At 42.6% G+C, this 22738-nt stretch overlaps 2 protein-coding genes across 6 annotated transcripts in view; one reads left to right on the top strand and one right to left on the bottom strand.

Moving 5' to 3' along the window:
- The window catches only part of hdac4 (histone deacetylase 4), a 130476-nt gene extending 114711 nt beyond the window's left edge, over positions 1-15765 (top strand). For 3 of the 4 annotated variants that reach the window (XM_080902325.1, XM_080902323.1, XM_080902326.1), the window contains 4 exons: positions 5504-5588; positions 5774-5915; positions 6672-15333; positions 15412-15765. In XM_080902325.1, the coding sequence (XP_080758451.1) occupies positions 5504-5588; positions 5774-5915; positions 6672-6711 (267 nt within the window). In that variant the 3' untranslated portion in view covers positions 6712-15333; positions 15412-15765. The remainder of the gene's footprint in view (positions 1-5503; positions 5589-5773; positions 5916-6671; positions 15334-15411) is intronic. The other variant, XM_080902324.1, reaches the window with a different exon arrangement.
- Positions 15766-17391: 1626 nt separating this feature from the next.
- twist2 lies at positions 17392-22738 on the bottom strand. Of its 2 annotated transcripts, none has more exons than XM_080903382.1 (2): positions 22100-22673; positions 17392-20198 (listed from the first exon to the last, which is right to left on the bottom strand). In XM_080903382.1, exons 1-2 carry the CDS (start codon positions 22509-22511, stop codon positions 20191-20193), a joined length of 420 nt encoding a protein of 139 aa, XP_080759508.1. In that variant the 5' UTR covers positions 22512-22673; the 3' UTR covers positions 17392-20190. The 2 variants fall into 2 exon arrangements, with proteins under 2 accessions (XP_080759508.1, XP_080759509.1); XM_080903383.1 differs by having other exon boundaries at positions 17424-20198; positions 21984-22738.

Raw genomic sequence — 22738 nt, 5'->3', positions numbered from 1 at the left:
CTTCACATTTTCTTCATCTACCCCACCACTCAGACAGGAAGTGAGCACCAAACACACACACATACGTCAGAGGGAGGATTTCCAGGCAGAAGGTTAATTGTAGAGTGTGTAGGTTGTGGAGTGGAGCAGCTCTGTGATTCATGGCTACCCACAGATTTCTTCTAGCTGGTGTCTGATTCATTGCAAAGGAACCAGCGAACTGCGGTTTCAAGTGGAGATTCTTGAGAGACACTTTACATCGAGGATTAATATCCAGACTGACATATATTAACATTTATTTTAAAAATGGAACAATCTAAACTGGAGTCTTTGCCACACGCACAGGCTCAGATCGTTGTCATTGGAGTTGTTTCTGTTCCTGCTAAAACCGTCATCTTCTGCAGTATCAGCAGTATAGAGCACCTTGAAATACAAATACATCATACCATGTGATGTAACAGTGTATTGATGCAGTGTTATTAACATTTTCCTCGGGACACTTTAATGCAAAATACTAAAAAGCAATAATAATTAAAAATGTACTTTTATTTTATAAACTCTAAACAAAGCCTGCATGAAAAACAAAATAAAAATGGCGTTTCTAAAAAGAATCGTAAAGTGCATCGTGAGCACGCTGGCGATGTTTTAACCGCTGACTAAACAGATCAAAGAAAGCTTCCAGCTCATGGGAAATGGCTAAACTTGGAGGCTAAATGTAATAACCTGCCTCTCTGTACCTGCATTTTGCCCACCAATGACTTGAAGCTGCAGTACATAGCACTGCCATTACATCTGTTAAAGCTTCAGGAATTCAAGGACACTTCAGAAGGGCGGATGCTTTTTGCTGTCACGAAGGTTTGTGCTCATGACTTCCAGCTTGAAGGACACTTTCGTTACTCACAGTACCGCCCTGAAGCAAAAATAATATTTTAGGCCAGGGGCTTTGCTTCTAAGGTTTCAGCCGCCTGTAGAGCACCAGTCTCAGCAGGGGTTTGGAGGAGGTACCTGGACGAGTGCCATGGGGAGCTGAAAATTCGAAAATAGGCAGGAGGCAGGGAGCGTCAATTGCCTCGGCTCTGCAGGGCATCCCTCTCACCCGGGGCCCTGTCATTGATACACATCTGAAAGTGGTTACCCTCACACCTCTGCAAGCAGGGTCAGCCTTGGTCTTGGAATCCGATAATAAAAGGAAATGGAGCAATCATTTGAAGTCGGGAGGGAGGAAGCTATTGTTATTAAGACGTGTGTAAGTATTGTTGTACCTGTGCAGGTCTTCGGAGTCCTTTTCAATAAACCTGGCCACTATACACAAGTCCCAACAACTTGGCTTCATCTTTAATTTAAAAAACAAAATCTTGAATAATGATTTTAAATATATTTATACATATATATATATATATATATATAGATATAGATATATGGCAGGAGCCTGACAGGACATGTTGTACAGAAGGCCTTACTGGCATGTGTTGAATGGGCAGACTGGTTTGAGTAAAGTTGTGAAGAACACAATGATGTTTTTCCCTTTCAAAGATAGAACTAGAGTTTGCATGACCTGCTCCGGCTGGCTCTTTGGCAGCAAGTGATGTCAGCTGTTTGAACAAAGGCAGATCACACGGTTGTTTGGTGCTTTGATAGCTGATAGCAAAGAAGAAAAAGTAGACTAAAATGTCCCTGATCGGATCAAAACAGCAGGAAGCAAGTGTTTCTAACGTAATCTCAGCAAACGTTTCTGTAATGGACAAGGAATGTTGATGGAAAACGTCAGTGGGGGATGGAGCTGGAGGGAAAGGATGGTGGCCTGTTTTCTTGTTTTGTTTTTCTGTCCTGGTAATGGCAAAAACAAAGTTTAGGAACAGTGAAGCCTTGCCAACCTTTGGGTCCAAGGCCAGCTGGGCATCAAATGAATAACAGTCAGAATAAATCCTTTTTTTTTGAATGACTGAGTACTTTCGTTCTCTTTCTTTGAGACTGTTTCAGTTTGTGCATGTGTGCGTGTTGGAGGGATGGACTGAGGCATACGATCACTGCTGGTCAGCTGTGCATTTGTTTATGTTGCTTCCAGCTGCCTGGGGGGGCGAGGGGTTTGTCTGCAGGTATCATGAACCCAATGCACGACTATAACTGAAACACTGTTCATGCTGTTGGTGCTCTTTAGTTGACCATCATGGACTGGGAGGTAATGCGCAGGTACTGCAAAAGACTCTGTATGTTATACATCATCTTCTCTTCCCCTGTGTCTCGTACTTTCTGTGTTTTACTCGAACTTGTGTGAGAGTTCTAGCCGTACTTTCTTTGGCAGGTTAAGACAAGCTTTGCTATAATGAGTATTGGGTTTCTTTTGAAAGCAGCTCAAATTAGCTGGTGGGAAGAGTTAGGGAAGAAAATTGCTGAATGGACTTTACAGGCTCTTTTATTCAGTCTCACTGCTGTAATGCATAATGCTGAAGTTTCTCTAGTTAAATAGCTCATGAATGATGCATTGGCAGCTCCACTAGTCAACTCTGAACTCTGGACTAATTGATGATTGCTCACAAACAGATGTTGGCCCAGCTCGAACCACGGTTGTTAGCAATTATTTGATAAACAACTGGCTAATATGCTAATTGTTACCAGCTGTCAATGAGGTTATTTTGTGCGTTTACACTCCAGTTACAGTAAGACACTCGACTTCACCTGTCCCCCTCTTTGGATCTGACTGTTCCCCCACTAGAGCAAGGCTAACCCACACCTTTATTCCAAAAAAGGTGGCCTGCTTTGCACAGTGCACATCATTTCCTTGTTTACTTAGCATAACATAATCAACTGGTTTTAGCGACCGCCGACACATGCACACATGCACAACAGTAAACAATGGATGCCTTGTGCACTTTTTCTTTGTTGAACAAGTGGAATTCCTCCTCTTTCCACTGTTTTGGTTTCAGCCTCTCTTAGGAATGTTTTTACCGGGCCACGTTCCTTTCGCTCAGCTCATGGCTTTCCATGGTGTCTCAGTTCCTTTGGGCAGGAGTTTTTGTATTTTGGACCGCTGTGTCACAGAGCGATGCAGACCTCCTCAGAGATTATTCAAACCATCATTCTCTCGCACTTATCTATCAAAGACTGCGACACATTTATAATGACACCAAGATCCAGACATCCGGCCAAGGCCAGTACAACCAACTCAAATAAGCAGAATTATCATCACAGAGGATGTCCTGGAGAAAGTTGGGCTTGTGTTAGAGTACGCTTGCATATCTGTATGTGTGTGTATATGTGCGTTTGCCACACCTGCTGGGTGGGGCCCCTGGACTACCCTGACAAGAGCCATTAAAGTTTATAAGCGTGAGGCCCAGCTGTCAATCAAGCTGACAGACTGCCCCTATCCAACTCTGCTCTAACGTGAACCTCACGAAACCCCAGAGAACCCCTGACCTCGCTCTGACAGGGAGCTGACGCACGCTGGATTTGCACGGGCTGGGTAGTTCTGGGCTGGAACTGGCTTGGGTTATGGTGGGTAGATGGTGGCTGTAGCCTGGAGGTTGGAGGAGTTAGTTTTGACTAAAAGATTAATGATTTCAGTCTACAGACTTGGAAATTTTGAGATGGGATAATAAGCACTGCTGTTTCCTTCTCCGCCACAACTAAAGTAATGTTACACCACTTTTAAGGAGCAGAGCTGCATACGACTCGGGTCATTTCATGTGCTTCTCTCCCTCGTTTCTTTGTCCAGTCAGTTAAATGACATTTGAAATTACAGTATCACATAAATGTGATTTCATTTCTGTGAAATGGCAACACCAGAGAAAAAATCCAGACATTTATTCCGAGTTCAGCTCTGCTGAAGAGGCGGGATATGAAGGAGAGCCGGCTGACACGGGTTGACGCGTACATCATTGCCAGACTAAATGCGGCGCTGAAGAACCAAACCTTCTGCGGTAATTGAGCTCCATGGCTGTCGATTAAAGAGTGCAGCAGCTCGTTCTCGTAGCTGGGCCTCACTGCTGTACCTATAACGGCAGCGAGGCAGATCTGTCACTGAATCTTAGGTTAGTGTTGAGGAAAGGTGTATTTTAACCCTAAATTGAAGCAAGCCGTGAATTAAAATGAAATAAGAAGTGAACAGAAAGGAAACAAAGAGGTGACTGAAAACCATCAGCAAGGTCCCGAACGGCCCTTTGGTGCGTTGAGGGTTTTGTTTGGATTTAAACAGTATGGAAAAGTAAGGCCGGCTTTGACTTATTACATAGATAAATAGTTGGAGTTGATGGACGGTCATTAAGCTTTAGGAAGCTTAATGACCGTCCATTGTTACTGTATGTTACTCTGGATGAAAGTGTTGGCCAAATATTAAATAGGCCAATGAAAATATTGTGCTAAAACTGTGTGCGCGCGCGCGTGTGTGTGTGCGCGCGCGTGTGTGTGTGTGTGCGCGTGTGTGTGTGTGCGACCTCTGTCCATTCTTCATTGCATGATGTAGCCTGTCGTGCCACAGTAGGATTAAAGTATCCCTCTCCCCAGACTGCCTTTTCCCTCTTCCCTCTGAACTCCTCCCACACACTATTTGTTTTAATTATAAGAAAACTTCCAGCCTCGGCCAAGCGAGACCAACCGACAATGACTTTTTCCTCTTCTCTCTGGCATTCTGCTCACAAATCTCAGGCCAAACTGTTTTTCTTTCTCTCCGTGTCTCTCTTTACATGATTCTCAGTCAGTGCTTTATTCCGTTGGGGTTATGACTGAGCAGAAAAGGGATGCATGTTGTCTGTGGTGGAATGTGGAGCTGAATGAGCCTATTTGACAAAATGGGATGAGAAAGTGTCGTATGTGCAGTTGGCCAAAAGGGAAATTGAATCATTCCGGGTTGGGAATGCACTTTGGGGAATAGCCCTGTTTTCTGTGTGTTGCGGTTGGAGCTGAGCTCTCTGAGGATTGCATTTTTCGTGCGTGCACGTGTGTGCCAGTGCAAGCGCTTGGGTGAACTGGCAGTTTCTGCTTTAATGCATCTGTTGCACTAGCATGTGTCCTCGGAGTGGGACGCTGTACAAAGCACGCATTGTCGATTGTGTCAAAGAGTAGCAGAGCTGCTGATGAGTGGGAGGTGGTGTGCATCTGCAGGCCTATTTTCTATTGTGTCAGCAGCTCAAACTTGCTCCCCACCTCTTGGATTGACTCAACTGTGGGCCGTGGGCCACGATCAAAAACGATCCCTTAAACCTGGAGGGACTCGCATTAGTTCAAGTGAAGTTTTGGAGGGAGGCTTCTGAACAGCTGTCAGTCACATTTATAGAAAGGCCTATCTCGCCATATGCAACTCACCAGAAGAAACGCTGTGATACATTTAAAGCGCTTAACCGATGTTCCCAGTAGACATAGCTTCATCGCCAAGTTAGAGCAGTTTTATTTCAGCAAAGGTGCCATAAGTAGTCTGACAGATGACTCTTCTGATGGTTCAGCGCTGATACTGTAAAAATGTGCATGTTTTTCTTTTGATAGACAAAAACATTTCATGCTTAATTTTTCTATCGTTTTCTGTTCCTTTCAGTTGGACCCCATTCCCGATGAGGTGCTGCAGCAGAGACCAAATGCAAATGCGGTACGGTCTATGGAGAAAGTAATCGAATTTCACAGTGAGTAGATCTTTTACATTTTTTTCCTGCTGGCATTAGAAATAATAATTAGGTGTAACTAGCTTCCCTAAGGGTAAGTCAGGTAGTTGGTAAGCAAAGCTTCTAAATGCTAAACTTCACATTCAAACCCAGTTAGCGGAACATATTATATCTCTGCACACACTCTATCTGCATTTCGTTATTAGGTAAATACTGGTGCTCACTGCAACGTTCTGCCTCCTCGCTGGGTTATTCTTTGAGTGAGGCCCTCAAGCGTGAAGCAGAGGAAGCTGAAACTGTTTCTGCCATGGCCTCATTGTCTGTTGCAAACAAGCACGTTGGAAAGAGGTAAGTTGATTGTCGTCATTTACAGTCACTGGTTTACATTAGTGTACATTTGGCTCAGGAGGTAAAGCAGGTCATCACGATATCGCAACACCAGAGCCAGAGTTACCCCTGAAGAAGCTTTGCTTGTTTAGAGGGATTGCCAAGAAAAAGCCTAAAGTTAGGTTTACAAAGTTGCTTCTGAACAACAGAAGGTGTTTGCCCATAATGCACAGCACCTTGTTTAATGAAAACAAACACGGCACATCAGCCCAAACACCTCACACCAAGTTGTTTTTCAGTCAGAGGACATTGGGAATCTTGTAGTTAGAATTAAATGTGAGGCTACAGTAAAACCGTTGCCCCGACTGGGCCAGGACACAACAATGATCCCAAGCACAATGGGATTGCTGAAAAAGAAAAGAATCAAAGTGCTGCAGTGGCCCAGTCAAAGTCCAAAGTGATTGAAATGCTGCTGTGAGAGATAAATGAATCAATGAATGACTGCGAATCTAAAAAAACTGAAGCAAAGCTGCAAAGAAGAGTGAGCCAAAATTCCTTCACGATGTGAGAGAAGGAAAAAGTCAAACAGAAAATGATGACTTCTAGTTGTTGCTTCAACACGCTACTGAATCCTGTGAAAACTTTCTTTTACAGGACTCTTTCAATGCAGCCTTTTCCTGCTGTAACATTATATGTTGTATTTGTTGTTAATTAGTTGAAACAGTTTTAAGCATCTGTTACTTCTCCTTTGTTCATAGTGTTATCTTTTTTTCACAGGGCTGAAGAGGAACCGATGGAAGAGGAAGCTCCTATGTAAAGAAACATCCACGACCTTTTTGATCACTCAGACTCGTCTGTGGCATTTTATCGTGACAAAAATGGACCACTGAAGATGAGCGACCCTTTTGCTGATCAGCGGTGCACTGAGCAATCAGCATAAACGCGTTGCATTGCATTGCACTTAAAGACTTTTGGATATACGATTGTTTCAGCTATCCCGTAATGACAACCTCCAGTGCCAGTGCTTTTAAAACACTAGACAGACATACTTTTGATTGCCAGTGAGAACCATGCAGAGGACCTACAGTCATCTACTCTTCGTGTAATTCTGCTCTGTCCCTGCTTTATCTTCATCTCTTCGCTTTCGTGAAGACCACCATAGCTATTGTGATTGTTACTCTGGACTAAAGATGGGTTCTTGCTCTTTCCAGATATCTAAACGAGAGGGAAAAAACGTCAGTTTTCCATGTTGTTGAAGGTTACAGATGAGAAAGGTCACAAACCTGTTAGAGTAAAAGACATTTGTGCCTTTCCCCCCACCCCGTCTAAACTTGGTGGAATTTTTTTGAACTCCACTGGAAGAGTTTTGCCTTAAAAATAGTTTTGGGACTGAGGCCTCTTCTCCCCAAGCCCTCACACATTTCTATCCTGGCAAGACATCCACTGCCTGCATGTTGTTGGCACATAGACTGAAGGACTTTGGCATGTTTACCTATAATTCCCTGCAACCAGCCTACTGTCTCTGCCCCCACCTTTTCCCCTCATTTTCAGTGTCAGCTTGGAAGGTAGTTCCCAGCCACAAGTTGGAGGTGGCTCCTTTAAAAAGGAAATTAAGAGTTGGAATTGTATCGTTTAATCACATAGGCACCAGTTCTTCTTTGTCAGAGAAAGATATACGTAGCATGCACTTTACTGGAGCACTTGGACTTATGAAAGATAGAATCCTGTTTATATCGTATGTAGTAGTTACATAAAAATGAAGCCAAAGCATGACAGATTATTGTCTCTGTAGAGTATAACCACTTACCGCCCCACACATATAACAACGACTGAGCAGTGTCGGTATTTACATTAGAATTTGTCTCACTTTTTCAGACATTTGCCGAATGGAAATAAACTAATCTCACATGGGCTCATTTGTTGAACCAGCCCTCTCTTTAAGACAAGGACCATACCACCTGGGATTTTCCAGAGGGGTGTTCTGGAGCTTTCACAGCTGGCCTAACATCTTTCGATCCTTTCGATCAAGAACATCTGCTTTGCAAATGTCAGGTGATACGAGGCAGGTGTGAATGTTTCTGCCTCTTCGTTTCCAATAAAGCACAAACTGTTCTCTCTATATTTTTTTAATAGTATGCAAACATTTTTAGGTGTTCTGCATTATAAAATGCAGTCCTCTTTTTGACAGCCCTTGGCTCAAATGCACATATTTGAGCTTTAAATAGCACATGTAGCTCAGCCTGTCCTCCTGGATTCTGAATCGTTTCGTTAGGCCGGGTCTCGTTACTAATCTGAGCATCAAATCTTTTTGAATCAGCATTTTTATATGTTATAATATTTTAGAAGACAAGATGTAAAATTTTCCTGCTCTGACTTTTTTGAAGTCAAGCCCATGATATAGCTCCCAGTCACTCTGCACCACACACACAGCCAGCAGCTAGGTCGTAGTAGTTTAATTTAATAATTAAACAGTCCCAGTTTAGGACTATAGTGGCCCCTCTGATCAACATGCTAACTTCCTTCCAGCTTGTGTTTGGCCCTCTGGGCAACTACCTTCTGCTGCCTTTATTTGACCTAAAAACTAATCGTGTCTTTAATGTCGTTTTTAAGTGAACAGGAAACGGAGCGCTGTGGTATTTACTGTTATTTACTGTACATAGGACACTGATCTCCTGAGTATTCCTGCCACACACATTCACTATTTTTGTGGTTTGTTTTCCTCTCTTTCGCTTTTTTCTGCTTTTGAGCTCTAGTGACTTATTTTTGTACAATTTTCCTGTTGTTTTGTGCGTGTTGTCCACTCTCTGTTTCTCTGTTATGTTGTAAAGCTGACATACTTCACAGCAGGTGAGGGTTCAGACTCTGTTTTTAGTGGACGTTACATGAGTACGTTTTCTGGGTTCAGGGTTTTTGCGGGAGCGTTGGGATTCAAATGTTTCTACTTTGTATAATGATGGACAATTGTGTATTTACTGTCTGTTCATAGTAGATTTATATATAAAAAGAAATGAGTATATTATATATCTATACATTACAAAATGCTACGATCTTGTTTTTGAAGTTGGTATTGAAAAACAATACTTTCCGTGGGTCTTAGTTACAGTTGGCCCTTTTTAGGGTGTTACTGAAGGCACCTTTTGCTGTTGATCATGTGTTGAGCAGCATCTTTCTGGCTGTTTTTTGTCTCTCAGCAGTAATGACTTTTTTGTTGTCTGTTTTGTTTATTTCATTAGTTACCCCATTGGTACCATAACACTGTTACAGTAGGTGTGCAGTCGCCCTCTGCTCAGCCTTGCATTTTAATGCACATATTTGTCAGATTCCATACCTTTTCTTTCTCGTGCAGATGTTCTTGCGCGCATATCTTGCCTGGCATCTGTTAAGTTTCAGTATTTCAGGAAATTTGAGTCTTTTTTTTTTGTTCCTCTTTGTTAAAGATTATCATCTGACGTATTTGAAAGAATAGGAAGAATAGCGAGGGCGGATTAGAATTGGAACACAGCCATTGCTTTTCCCCCCTGTGTTAAATCACCACGACGGGCCTTGCAAATGGTTTTGTATGATCAACGTTTATTTCCTTATCAGGCCAAGTATGCTTAGTTTTTAATTTAAATTAACATTTTTCAAGTTCACAGCTGAAGTCTCATCAGCTTTGGTATGCAAGTTATGTTTCTGTATCTAAAAATCGCAGTTTGATCACAGTAACAGCCAAGCAGGACCGAGGTATCGATGCCTTAAAAAAAAACAGGAAAAAACACGTTTGATTTTCTTTTTTGGGGGGGAATTTCAATCAGACGTACAAGAAATAAATTTGCTTATTTTAACTGAATGTATCTAGCAGAGATCTTCCCTCTCCTTACTAATGCACCACTAATGTCTTTAAGTCTCAAATCCTTTCCGTAACTTTTGTAGTTGAGATATGGATATGGTAGATTGTTTCCACCATCATCTTTTTTTAGTAAATTTCTAAAGATAATGTCTATACCAATACAGTTTGCATTAAATCGTGCATAAAGTAAATTCTGCCAAAACAAAACCTCTGGTCTGGTTGCAGCAGGGCATCTTTTATTATCATTTTTTAGCTTTTTCTGTACATTCCCTTTTTGTGAGACACACATTGTTTTCTTCTCCTTTGTAGATGTTGGCCAGCTTCTTTGTGTGTGTGATACTTGCGTACTTTCATAGTCGGGATATGAAAATGCATATAATCGGGCTATCCTGAATATGACCTCAGCTAGGATATGCTGACATCTCGGCTCATTTTAACACACTTGAAGAGATGCCTTTCAGTAACCCAGCCCAGAACATTCCCAGAACCTTTGCACAACAGTGCCAGTCATGGCTTTTCTTCTGTTTAATGCTTTCGTTTCTCAAACGCTGCCAAAACTAACACTGTCTGGCTACTCTGGCCATCTGTCTTCACTGTTAGTCTTAAAACAATGTCCAGTAACCAAAAAGAAAAAAGCAGCATTCCATTTTGGTGTAATTTCCATTTATTATAAGGTAAATCTTTTTTTTTTTTTTTTAACCCTCGCAGGTCTGAGAGCTGTCTTGTTTCTGTAGATGCCCCGGTCTGACCCCACGCAGCTCCTCCTCTTTTCTCCCTGCATGATCCGTCTGTCTGCATGCATTACCTGTCTGTCTGTCCCCTGCCACACACCAGCACAAGGGATCAAGCACTGAAGGACTTTCACTGTATCCAAACTATTTTTATCTCTTTGCTTCTCTTTCTGTTTCTAATATGGAGGAATTTGGGTGCTTTCCATGTTGTGCTTTCACCTGTAGCGAATGAATCATCAAACCTGGCAGACTTAAGTTGAATAAGTCACAAAAAGAAATAGTATCAAGCACAGACAATAGATTTTATTGTATTTATGTAGAAAATGAATTGTTTGGTGGGATGCTTTGTAAACTATAAGACCAGAATGGACTGTCTTTTTTTTTTTTTCCCCCAAACCAGGCGAGATGTGACTTTGGAGGATTTTCAGAAGATATTTGTGTTTTCTGTCACGTCTGAACTCATCAAAGGGCTCCATCCAGACGCCAGGTCATTGTTACAGTTGTCCATTCCAGTAAATAAGCCAGTTATCTCTTTGACCACTGTGGTTCAGAAACAAACAGTTCTAGGTTTACATATGTATAAAATGCATATTCTTTTTTTTTTTATCAGTTATGTTTTTGACTTGTTCCACCATTGTTACAAAAATAGTACATTTTTCTCGGGAACCTTTGCTCTAACATGTTGTCTTTGACATGTACATTATAAAGTATTGTTTTGGAAAAAAAAACCTCAATGTGTGTTTTTATGCTTTTACTGTTTGCTGTAATTTCGAAGAAAAAGCATGAAGGCAGACGTTCAGGATGTGTCCTCATACGCGATAAAAGAAATACTACAGAGATTTAAAGGGATTGCACTTAAAAGTTCGAGTGCAACAGCATATCCGTATCTGCTTCCATCGCTACTTTGCAGCAGTTTGTTGTGGTGGGTAATGGTTGGAGACTAGACAGAGTTTAATCCTGCATAAACATATCATATGGTTGCATATGAATGCCACGCTTGGTAAAATTTCCAAAAAAGATGGAGCCTGAGAAAGGCTTGTGTTTCTGAGTATATTCTGATGAGGTTGATCTGGCCTTGCAGACATGCAGTTTCCAACTGGCAACTTCCAAGTGAGTCAATACCATAGTTAAAATGTAAATATCAAACTTTACAGCATTAAAAAGCTCACAAGTCCAAGGCTAGTGCAAAAAACTCATCCATCTGGATCTGTTCAAGGTCAAAATCAGGAGGGTGGATGGTTTGACTGAGAGGTGTGCCAACACAGCAGGGTGTAGCTGATGGTTGAATCTGCCAAGCTTCGCCTCCAGTAATTCCAGTCATAGTCAACTGGACCTCATGCTAATATTTATGATGATGGTCCATCCATGCATTCATTTTCTTAACTGGTTATCCAGTCCTGGAGCGTATCCCAGTAGATTTGCCAGTTAAACTAATATGCTTTTGGCCAAATCTCCTGCGATGTATATTGACCGCAGACTGTTTGGTCAGATATTCTGCTCTAACAGAAGCTAAAGGTCCGAAAATCCCCAGATTTGATTTTTCTTTCAAGCTTGTAATCTTTAATCCAACCAACAGCCAAAAAAACGGAGTCAATTTATTTATATTGCACATTTAAACACTACAGACGACGACCAAAGTGCTGCACTAACAAAGTCATCAAAAACAAGCAAATGATTTAAGACCAAAAAAATTTAAATTAATAAAAATATAAATGACAACAGTAAATAATACAAATTAAAATAATGAGAGTGAAAGATGGCACACTAAATTAAAGCTAATCTGAAGCTAAAGAAGCTATCACACTGCACACAGCTCCCTCTGCAGGCACACAAGTTTTTATAAATGTTAACATTCAAAGTTGCGCTCCCCAGTTCCTGCAAACAGCCTTCAGTGTAAAATTGGGGTAGTGTGCCTTTACGTCCAGAGGTGGGCATCATTGGCAAGAACGACAACAAGGGCCCCACAGTAGCTTTGACCAGGATTAAACACCCATTTGGAGAGGTCAAAGGTCTTAACCAGCGTTGAATCCCTGATGGTGGTGGAACTAACGCTAAGACAACAGTCCAAAAACAAACAAAGCCAATCCCGACTTTCCTCCCCTCAAATAAATATACATCGCTGTGCTTTCGGTCAGAGTCTGAATTCAGTGAGTAACAGTGTAAATAACACCACTGCGGCAGGATTTGTAGACTTGTCAGGTTTGAAGCACCATGCAGTGTAAAAGACAAATGAGAAGACAACATCTGGTTTCTTGAGAAAATGACATTCAGCTGAGGCGTGAGGGACAATATTTACCATCTTAGAGATGCTGAAAAGAGCTCTGAAAGCGCTACTACTAAAAACAACGACAGTAAAGCTGGGAATGTGCTCTTTTATGGTTCCTCTGTGCCTTGAGATGCTCTAATGGCGTGCCTGTGACACACACAGACTGCCCGTCTCACCTTAAGTTCACCGTATTCCCGCTATGCAGTGACACACAACCCCCGTGGCCTCTAAGTCAGGTCAGGTCAGAGAACGGGTGAAGCCCTGCTAGTTGAACTTTCCCCCCTCCTGAAGCTCAACCCACAAGATGGTTTCTTCTTCCACAACAAAGAACTGAAAAGTCAGAACCCCCCACCCCTTATTTTGTTTCCCTCTCATTTCCCTGCAGTGACATTCTGGTCTGCCGCAGCTTTCTTGCCTTGCTCATCTTCCTCCAGCGTCAGCCGTTATCAGTCAGCTCTGTCATTACCCAGCCGCCCGTATGCGTAAAAAAAGGCCTCATCCTCCCAGCTGTGCTCATCGCCGCACTTTTTAATTGCAGGTTCGAGTGACTCCAAATGGGCGATGAGGCTTTGGCCAGTTGCTTGGATGACATATAAAACTAATTATAGAAGAGAGTCATTAGAATTAAATTTGGATCTTCAGCACACAAACATCAGCTATATTTAACAGGTCCTAACAAACATGTACGTTGGGATCACAGAGGCGGCCCAGTCGAGTAATGTCTGTGAAGTCTTGGAGAAGGAAAGGTCGACGAAATGTTAGACACAAAATTAGAACAAATCCAGCAGTTTCTCTCGACTTCTTCTATTCCAAGCATGACTTTGGAAACAATGGAAATGAACGTGAGGAGCCTATGGCCGTTTGCTGTTCTTTCCATCGGATGTTCCGTCAGTCCGGCTGACACTTCTGATCCATAGTGTATTTGAAAAGCTGTGCAGCATTTGCTTATCTTGCTACTGTGTGTGTTTAGTCTACTGTTCGGTGTGCGCTGACATCAAAAATGGAAAGACACACACATGGCTGGAAGGCTCTGCAAACAGAACAACAGTAGGTCACTCTCAGCTTGGGTTTCAGGACTAAGTACGAAGTTCAGTGACGGACAGCAGCACATACTGTACATCCACTGATCAGCCACATTAAAACCACATGCTTAATGTTGTGTAGGTCTGCCTCTTGCCAACAGAACAACCATAAACCCATCTGGGAATTTCCACGGGACCGCTGTGGACGTCCTGCGGTCGTCTATAACAAGGACATTAGCAGCGGATCCTTTGGGTCCTGTGGATTGTCTGATGGAGACTCCGTGGATCAGGCTGTTCTTCCACATCCCACAGATGCTTGATTAGTTTGGTATTTGGGGATTTTGAGGGCCAGATCAATGCCTCGGGCACTGTGGTTTGTTATTCAGCTGTTCCTGAGATGTCGTTGAGGTGTGGCTGAGCACACTGTGGTTCTGGAGGAGGCGAAGGACAATTTAAAATCCTTCGATCGTGGCTCAAGAGTTGGGAGTTTGCCTTGTAATCGGAAGGTTGCCGGTTCGAGCCCCGCAGCCTCGCCTCTGTCAGTGCGCCCCAGGGTGGCTGTGGCTACAACGTAGCTTGCCATCACCAGTGTGTGAATGGGTGGATGACTGGATGTGTAAAGCGCTTTGGGGTCCTTAGGGTCTAGTATAGTGCTATACAAATACAGGCCATTTACAATTTCTCCTCATATACAGGGTCTTTAATTGTTAGACCCCATCTCAGTGCATTATCACACCCAAAACAGTATTTTGCACTCAGACTGTGGGCTTACTTGTTGTTCCTAGAGAACTGGAGGCAGAGCCTTCAGCTTTCAGGCATCTCTTCTGTGGAACCAGCTTCCAGTTTGGATTTGGAAGACACCTCCTCTACTTTCAAGATTAGGTTTAAAACTTTCCTTTTTCATAAAGCGTATAGTCAGGGCTGGATCGGGTCACCCTGAACCCTCCCTTAGTTACACCGACTTAGGTCATTGCTGCTGGGGAGTTCCCATGATGCCCTGGTTGTTGCTTCTTCACTCACTGTGTGTTTATACACCTTTCTGCATAATTAGTTATTATTAATCTCTGGCGCTCTTCCACAGCCCATCTTTTCCCGTCTCCCTCCCTCCCAACCAGCAGATGGCCCCGCCCCTCCCTGAGCTTGGTTCTGCCGGAGGTTTCTTCCTGTTAAAAGGAAGTTTTTCCTTCCCACTGTTGCTAGATGCTTGCACATAGGGTTTTTTTTTTTAATTGTGTTTGTCTTCTCTGTATAATTGCGGGGTCTTTATCTTACAAAATATAGTTAAGCGCCTTGCAGTGACATTGAAGTGACTGAGAAAATTGATGCTGTTATTATTATTTACAAATGTTCTCTAGATATGCTACTAATAACATTATTGTCTATTGTTTTTAATTCCACAGTAATCGTAATCATGAATCCGAATGTTGCTTGTTTGAAGCCGTGCCACCAGCGGCGTCTCCAGGTCTTCAGACGGCTTGAACTGTGATGTGGATTTAACCGCTGTGTCCTACAGATGGACCTCAGCGTTTATAGTGGTGCCTGTGCAGAGTGGAAAAAAATACCAACAAATTCCTTTTGGGTTTTCGAAGCAGTGAGTAAATATTTTATTTTTGCCTTAAATTATATATGAATATATTAGCTGTTTAGTTCTCATTTCTCTTGAATGTAGTGAAAAATAAACGAGAAGGTTGGCTCCTGAAGTGGCGTGACCTGGTGACTCCTGCTGACCCTGCAGTCATCACTAGTGCTAATGATGCGCAAGAGAAGGTGGGGGCACATCACCCTACAAACACAGACCCTCGTCTCCTCCCCGGCCTGCAGACAAATCAAATTTTACTGCATTGTCTGTGAGCAGCTATCAGCCTCGTTACTGGCTCTCAGCCACGGTGAAGGGAAATTATACATATTCATATTTGTAAACTGTGGTTTACCAGCAAAAACACTGATTTGTTGGTGTCTGGCCGAACTCACTATGGGGTGAGTTAGAAATATTGATCAACTGTTATTATAGCTAATGTGTTTTTTTGTGTGTATTTGTTTGTGAGTAAAAAAAACCAGTGAAACCTTAAAGAAATGTTTCGTTCTTCCACCGTCCTTCGCCTGAACCTGATAGCAAGGCTGCAATTATTGTTTGGCTGACATCACTGACGCTAAAGTTGGATATTTTCTAACTTGGTGTGACGATTCACACAATTTTTTTTTCAATCTTATGAAGGAATAATACATATTTAAATGCACAATAAAAGATGTTGGCTGTGTTAGTCAGAAATGGATGCAGTTTATATATATGTGTGCATGCATATAAGCTGAGGTCAGATGGACTTTAGAGAACACCAGAGGTTATGTATAATAAACACACATAATGCAGCTCCAGGCCACAGCTGCATGCATATTTGTGCTCTGCAATTATACTTTATCTATTGCTTAATTGATCACATTTATTTCTTAATGCAATCCAGACCTGATATCAATTGATGCTCCAAAAAAAAGCTTTTGTTTTGACAGTCTGTCATAAAAGACTCCTAAATAACACTTCATACCCCAGAGAGGATTTCAACAAAAGCATCTGCCTCCACATTAATTTGGAATTTGATCTCTCTGCTTTCCAGAACTGAGTGTGATTGCCTTCACTGTTTTTATAACAACAGTAATCTCATACAGAGAGATACGAAAACAACATGACAGATCAGACGTTGTCTTTTTTTCACGTGGCAGCAGCATCAGATCGGGTTTTTTTAGTACATCACAAATCAGAAGTGAAAGGTGTTTTCAGAACTGCACTGCAGATGTGTTTGTCACACAAAATGGGGAAATAAAATACCCCAAAGAGACACGCAGTGAACGGCAGCAGTGTGGGGATGAGAGGATGATGTGCACACTACGACTCAGAGCTGTAAAATGCAGGAAACCCTTTGATAAGCACGGAGATGCCAGAGAGTAGGTATGAGACCTGAACTATGTGCATGCAGTGAACTTTTCTTTTTATAGGGCCGATGACAGACACACAAAATCGGGGTTATGAGGATACTTAGGAGTGCTTTAGAGTGCCACGCCCTTTAATGTAGGATTAATGGAGGATGAACCTCAGCAGTGTCGTGTAAAGTCTGTTAAGTTTGAGGCTGTAGGTCAGGATCGAAGCAGACTGAGGGAAAAAAAGGGTTTGCTGGTGGAATTCAACGATCAGTCATTACAAACTATCCCATACACCAAACGCTTTCTGTTAGTGTAATCAGCATAATCAGCAATCAGCAGATGCATGATGAAGAGGAAGGAGCTGACTGTGAGTGACGACGTGTGGTGACTGTAAGAGGCATAAAGCTGCTTAAGAAAAATCTAAAATATTGAGTTTCCACCTTCTTTGAAGAAATAAAATCCTCATATTTAAGAATATGAGCCTGAGATATGACAGTAATGCAGGCACATGCTTCTGTGTAGGATCTCAGGGCGCCTGAATAAATGATGGAATGAAGGAAAGGTGGAGACGAGCTTAAGAAAAATGCCAGAATCTTCTGTTTTTTTCAGGGCAGCCTCGACAGCTCAGTCTCTGCCAGGTTTCTCTGAACTCTCAAACTATCACACACTCTCTCCTCGCATTTGAACTTCTGCTCATTTACCTTATACACAGCAGTTTATTGCTTTGTTAGTGAAGATGTCCATAATGTCAGCACCGGTTCATATAAACACAGAAAGAAACGCCTGCAGTTTCATTTTTATTTGTTTTATGACAGATGGAGGATCTTTATGTGGCTTGTTTGCAGCTTTTGTTGTGTTTGCATGAAGCATTTTTCTCCTCTAGTGAGGCCAGTGTATGCATAAAATACTGAATAATAAAGAGCTGTCTTGCTCAAAGTAGTTTAATTTCTTAGCAAGAATACCTTTTTAATCACCCGTTTCATCAGTCTTAACTTGATAAAGTAAACCTTCACAACAGGGGAACCAAAGAGAAAAATCAGATATGGCTCAAAACTTTGAGGCATATTTGAAGCCTGACTAATGCTTTGTGTATTCCCTCAGTGGCAGCCTACACAGCTGACTTCCAGCCTTGCCAGCAAACACATACAAACAAATACACACACACACACACACACACACACACACACACACACACACACACACACAGAGAGAGAGAGAGAGTTGAGCCAACATCACCCTTCAAAGTGGTAAAAGGTTAACCTTTGATTTTTTTTTCTTTACTTAACCAGACGAACACACAATACCGTTTGAGGCACACAGAGTGTAAACCTTTACTTTATTCCGTTTTTTAGTGCAAATTAAAGTTTTGTAGCTTTTTCCGTCTGATTTTACGGGAAACATCTGGATCTCTCGCACCACTGGAGCGGTGGCCCCGGGTGATTCTGTGCTGCTCAGCTGTGAGGGCCTGGGATAATGAGCAGGTATCAAACGGGCTCCTATGGATAAGCCGGCCTTGGTAGGAAGGGCTGCACAACAACGTCCAAGACCACCATGCCAAAAGTGACTGCACACTGTGGCGTCTGTTCATATTTTTTTTGAAACATTGTGAAAGATTTAGAAAAGGATTCTGGCTATTATTGCTTAAACTCTTAGAGATTAATTAGTTAGAGCTCACAGGAATATGCGCTTGTTATTATACAGAAACTCCAGTGAGTGTGTTTTGGCTGCCATGCGGCTCAGGTATAGCATGTGTAAATTCACCACATTTACAATGGCCTGATCCTTACCCTTCATGCAGGGAGGGTCGTGCCATTCCTCGAGCAGTAAGACTGGGACTGGTCACACCGTCTTTATCATATAAACCAATCTATTTTAAAAGGTTGAAATAAATATAGGTCACTCTCGGTTTCTAAGTGATGGAAAGCTCTTGATTTTCAAAATAAAAGAGGCTCCCTGCTGCACAGACTCCTCACACTGTAAAACAGTAAAAGTGTTTGACGGCAGAGTGCCGCATTACCATATTCACAAACCTACAGGAGGATAAAGCCACGGTGGCTGCAGGTGGCTCCTAATTGAGGCCGCGTTCAAAGACCATTAAGAAAAAATCAGACTCAGCATCACTCATGTAGAGGGTTAAATATTTAGTAACACAAGTATTTTATAAGACCAGCTCAGTGAAGATCGCTGATTCTTTATACAGCTTTTCACCGGAGAAGCCGGCGGTTCAGTGCGGGAAAAAGTAATTTGAAAGTGCTGTATTTAAACCAGGGGGCAGGCGTTTGTTTTACTGGTTGATAAAATTAGGCTACCCAGTTATTCCAGCAGCAGACCCACAGTGCACTGTACACAGCTGAAATAGCCACAAAGAGTCAGCCATCCATTTACACTAACAGCCCCACGTTAACAATGAGGTCCTTTTAGTGTTTAGATTGCATCTAACCACGTCTGGGAAAACGACATGTAAACAGTTTGGATGTATTGACTGAGCGGAGATTCAAAGGAATTTCTTCAGTCATTTAGGAGGGGTCTTTGGGGTTTTTTTTTTTCATACTACAGGCAGAGTTATTGTCCTTATCTGCGGTTTTTTGGGGGCTCCCTGCTCGTTAGGAAGCACAAAGGCATCGCCATTTGAAATGATTACTCGTTATTTAAGCGTACAAACATTTTATATGACCCAGTTTGAAACTGGCTCGAGTTTCCTGCACTGTTAATGAAGCTGTATTATTTTATGGTCTGTTTTTTTTCTCGGTGTTTTCTTTCCATAACAAGAGGAGGGGCACGTTCTCACACCCAGCGGAGAAAGAGGGAAAGAATGTGGTTTACATGGGAGCCGTATTCTTTTACGCCCATCTAAAAAATTGGCTAAATTTTTTTTTTAATTTTATATTTATTTCTTTGATGTATTTTTTATTTGAATTTAATCAGCAGAACTACATGTTCTAGCCTAAAATATATAACTCGAATAAAAAAAAAAACCGGAACGTATTTCTTTCAAAAAATACGTGTTTTAATAAATAAGCAAAACAAACCAAAGAAAATGTACACTGGACGGAGTTTGGATGGAGACTTGCTAAAGAAAGTCGATGAACTAAATCCATGCAGCGAAAAAAAAAATCTAAATTGCATTGGTCCCTTTACAGGCTATAGGCGTACTTACACAAGTATTTACAAAATGCATTTATTTATATATATTTATAATTTGGTTTAGTCTTTAAAAAACAAAACAAAACACAAAAATATATTTACTTCTAAAAACGATTAAAGGATGGCTTTGGTGGAATACAGGCCGTGAATCCGAGCTATTCGCTGTAACATCTTTTAGGCCTACACACATCACAGGGCTCTGGCTCTTTTCCTGCTTCCCCCGCTCTCTCTTCCACAAACTGCTCCGGACGATCAGAAGCAGTGCGATGGGTCGACATCCACACTCACTCCCAGAGAGTTTGTAGTTGTGGCTCGCATTACGTCTCTGCGCCATGCCTTTGAGGTCCATGGGTTCTTCAATAATCCCTGTGGTCTTCATACTTTGTAGAAGTTAACAGTCTGCAAAAGAAACAGGGAGAAAGAAATGTGGGGGAGATGTTATTGATCAGGAGGGATCACGTGTGTGGAAAGTGACAGGCTATCTATCGGCTCTGGCTTTTCGGGGGGAGGACATCTGGCGTATTTTACGCATGTAAGGGCTCAATTAGCACGTGCGAACTAATGAATGAATCAATTATTAGCCACGGAGCTGAGTAAAACCACATGGAGGCAGGGAAGCAGCGTGGTTTTGAATGCGAATGTACTTCCACAGCTGCTTTTATTCTGGGCTTCGGTTTTAAAGCACCTGAGTAAATTCGGCGTTAGTGGACAAGCCTGAAACAATAAAATCCAATTCCTCGGAGCAAAGTTAAGCCCCGAGTTATTATTGAAATAAATCACGCGGCTCACCAAGGTCGCAGTTTGTTTTGAAAGGCCCCGCAGTGTGTCCACAGCCCGGTGTGAATTATTCATTTTGCTGCTAAATTAAAAAATGTTTGTTGTTACTTTTCATTCCAACTATATTTTGGATAAACCTGAAGCCCGTGAGAAACCCCAGCGCCGGTTTAACTCTGCCTTTTTAACGCTATCAAGCCACACGTCGGAATATTTTGAATCTAGCCAGCATGTCGCGGATGCGCCTTCAAATTTAAAGCAAATCACGGTGAAGAGCCTGATATCAGATTCAGAGGAGCTCCGAGGAGCAGTCAGGACCGGACAGGCTTCGATCTTCACATCGGGCCCTGAGCCCTGTCGGATATTTAAAGGAAGGTTACAGCGACTAAAACAAGACGCATTCCTGATTACTGACATCACTAATAGAGTCACTGTTACTCCCTCTTTAATACCCCTTTGCTAAAATAAAAATAAAAAGCTCAAATTAAAAGTAAAACCTCCAAAACAGTGCCATCTGTCCCAGCTGCAGGTCAGCTGTAGAGTAACCAGTCCACCAGATCAGGGAGCAAAGCAAGCCCGAAGAAAGTAACGAGCCTGCGTGTTAATGCGGGCTCTGTTTTTGTTGTCTTGCACTGGCCTGAACTTCCCCGTCCAGCCGCAGGAGCTGCCCATTCCTGCGGTCTCCACACAGGAAGGCGCTCTGTTGTGGATATAAATTACCCGTAGTGGCACTACAGCTGCGTCTTGGCCCTTTAAAAAAAAAAGAAAAACTAGGGTCCTTATAAGAGGGACTACAAAAGTTAAAAAAAAACTAAAAAAAAAAAACACTTAATTTTTTGGCAATAAATAGAAGAGAGCAGCAGATGTGGCACCTACTTAATGCCTGCATGTAAACAAGTTCCGCAACTATTATTTGTATTCATTCCTCCGCCTAATCCTTCAAATAAACACGAGCCCATTTTTCACATCCCTCTGCTTCACTCAAGTCTCGGAACATCAAATTGATATCATGGATTATTCTGTCCCCGAGAGTTTGCGCGCGGACAGGCAGGGTTTAAAAGATGCTGCGGCCTCGTGCTTAAAGTTTGAACATTTAAAAAAAAGGGATGGGGACACGTTTGACGCACTGGATGCCTGTCACCTACACATCTGGCTACAGTTTCCCTCCAGACACGTGGTCAAGTCGTCACCTGATAACGACTCTTTTTTTTTAAGTAAAGTTCAAAGTGAAAATAAACAGAATTTGGGGGATGACTCCCATAATGCGCTTCATAACCGTTTTACCATAAGGCGTTATATCTGCCTACAGCGGCGCCTTTACAAACGAGCCCTTCATCGTTATTACTTCTTTTTCCTGCTGTAAACACTGACATCATCGACTTTTTTCTTTCCGGGCTTCGTGCTACCCACCGCTTTGGCATTGGAAGTGACGGTCTGTGGGTGCTAGTGAGATGCTGACATAGACCAAGCGCCCTCCATCCTCCACACAGAGAACGCATAACTGAGTCTTTCGTGCGCTACGTAACTGCAACTGGACATCTTGCTGTCCATCTCGTCGCTCTGCAGCACCTGACAGAGAAAGTCGATGTATCTGGAGGCCAGCTTCAGCGTCTGTATCTTGCTGAGTTTGTCCGACGGCAGTGTGGGGATAATTTTGCGCAAAGACGCAAAGGCCTCGTTCAGAGACTGAGTCCGTTGCCTCTCCCGGACGTTGGCCAGGACCCGCTGGTTCTGCAGCTCCTCGAACGACTGAGTGCTGCTCGGACTCGGCTTCTTCCCCCGTTTCACCGGACCCGGGCTGCTGCCGCTGCTGTCGTCGCTGGACTTTTTGCTGTGCCTCCTCTTTCTCGCGAAGCTTTTCTGCTGTCTGTCCAGCTCCTCCTCGCTGGTCACCAGACTATCCACAGGGGAAACCGGAGAACTGGAGCCCTCTTCCATTTCTTTCTTGAAGAAATGCAGAGATAGAGAGGAAAACACGCTGTCCACCTTTGAAGCCGTGGTTACAAAAATTGTATAGATATCCTTGAAGCTGAGGGGAATAATTTCGAGATGGGTCTCTGCGCGTCTTACTTTGGAAGGAACTATGGTCAAAGTGGCGGTTGGCACGATTCTCCTCGTGCAGGAAGTTTTTTCCTTACAATATTTTTGGAAACGGTATCCCGGCG

The sequence above is a fragment of the Rhamphochromis sp. 'chilingali' genome, assembly GCF_963969265.1.
Source record: "Rhamphochromis sp. 'chilingali' genome assembly, chromosome: 14".
NCBI lineage: Eukaryota > Metazoa > Chordata > Actinopteri > Cichliformes > Cichlidae > Rhamphochromis > Rhamphochromis sp. 'chilingali'.
The sequence above is the reverse complement of the archived record's forward strand: the minus strand, read 5'-3'. Positions and strand labels throughout refer to the sequence as shown.

Bases quoted from the DNA above. Each gene is read 5' to 3' on its own strand.
- twist2 (XM_080903383.1), bottom strand. From the start codon at position 22,511: ATGGAAGAGGGCTCCAGTTCTCCGGTTTCCCCTGTGGATAGTCTGGTG.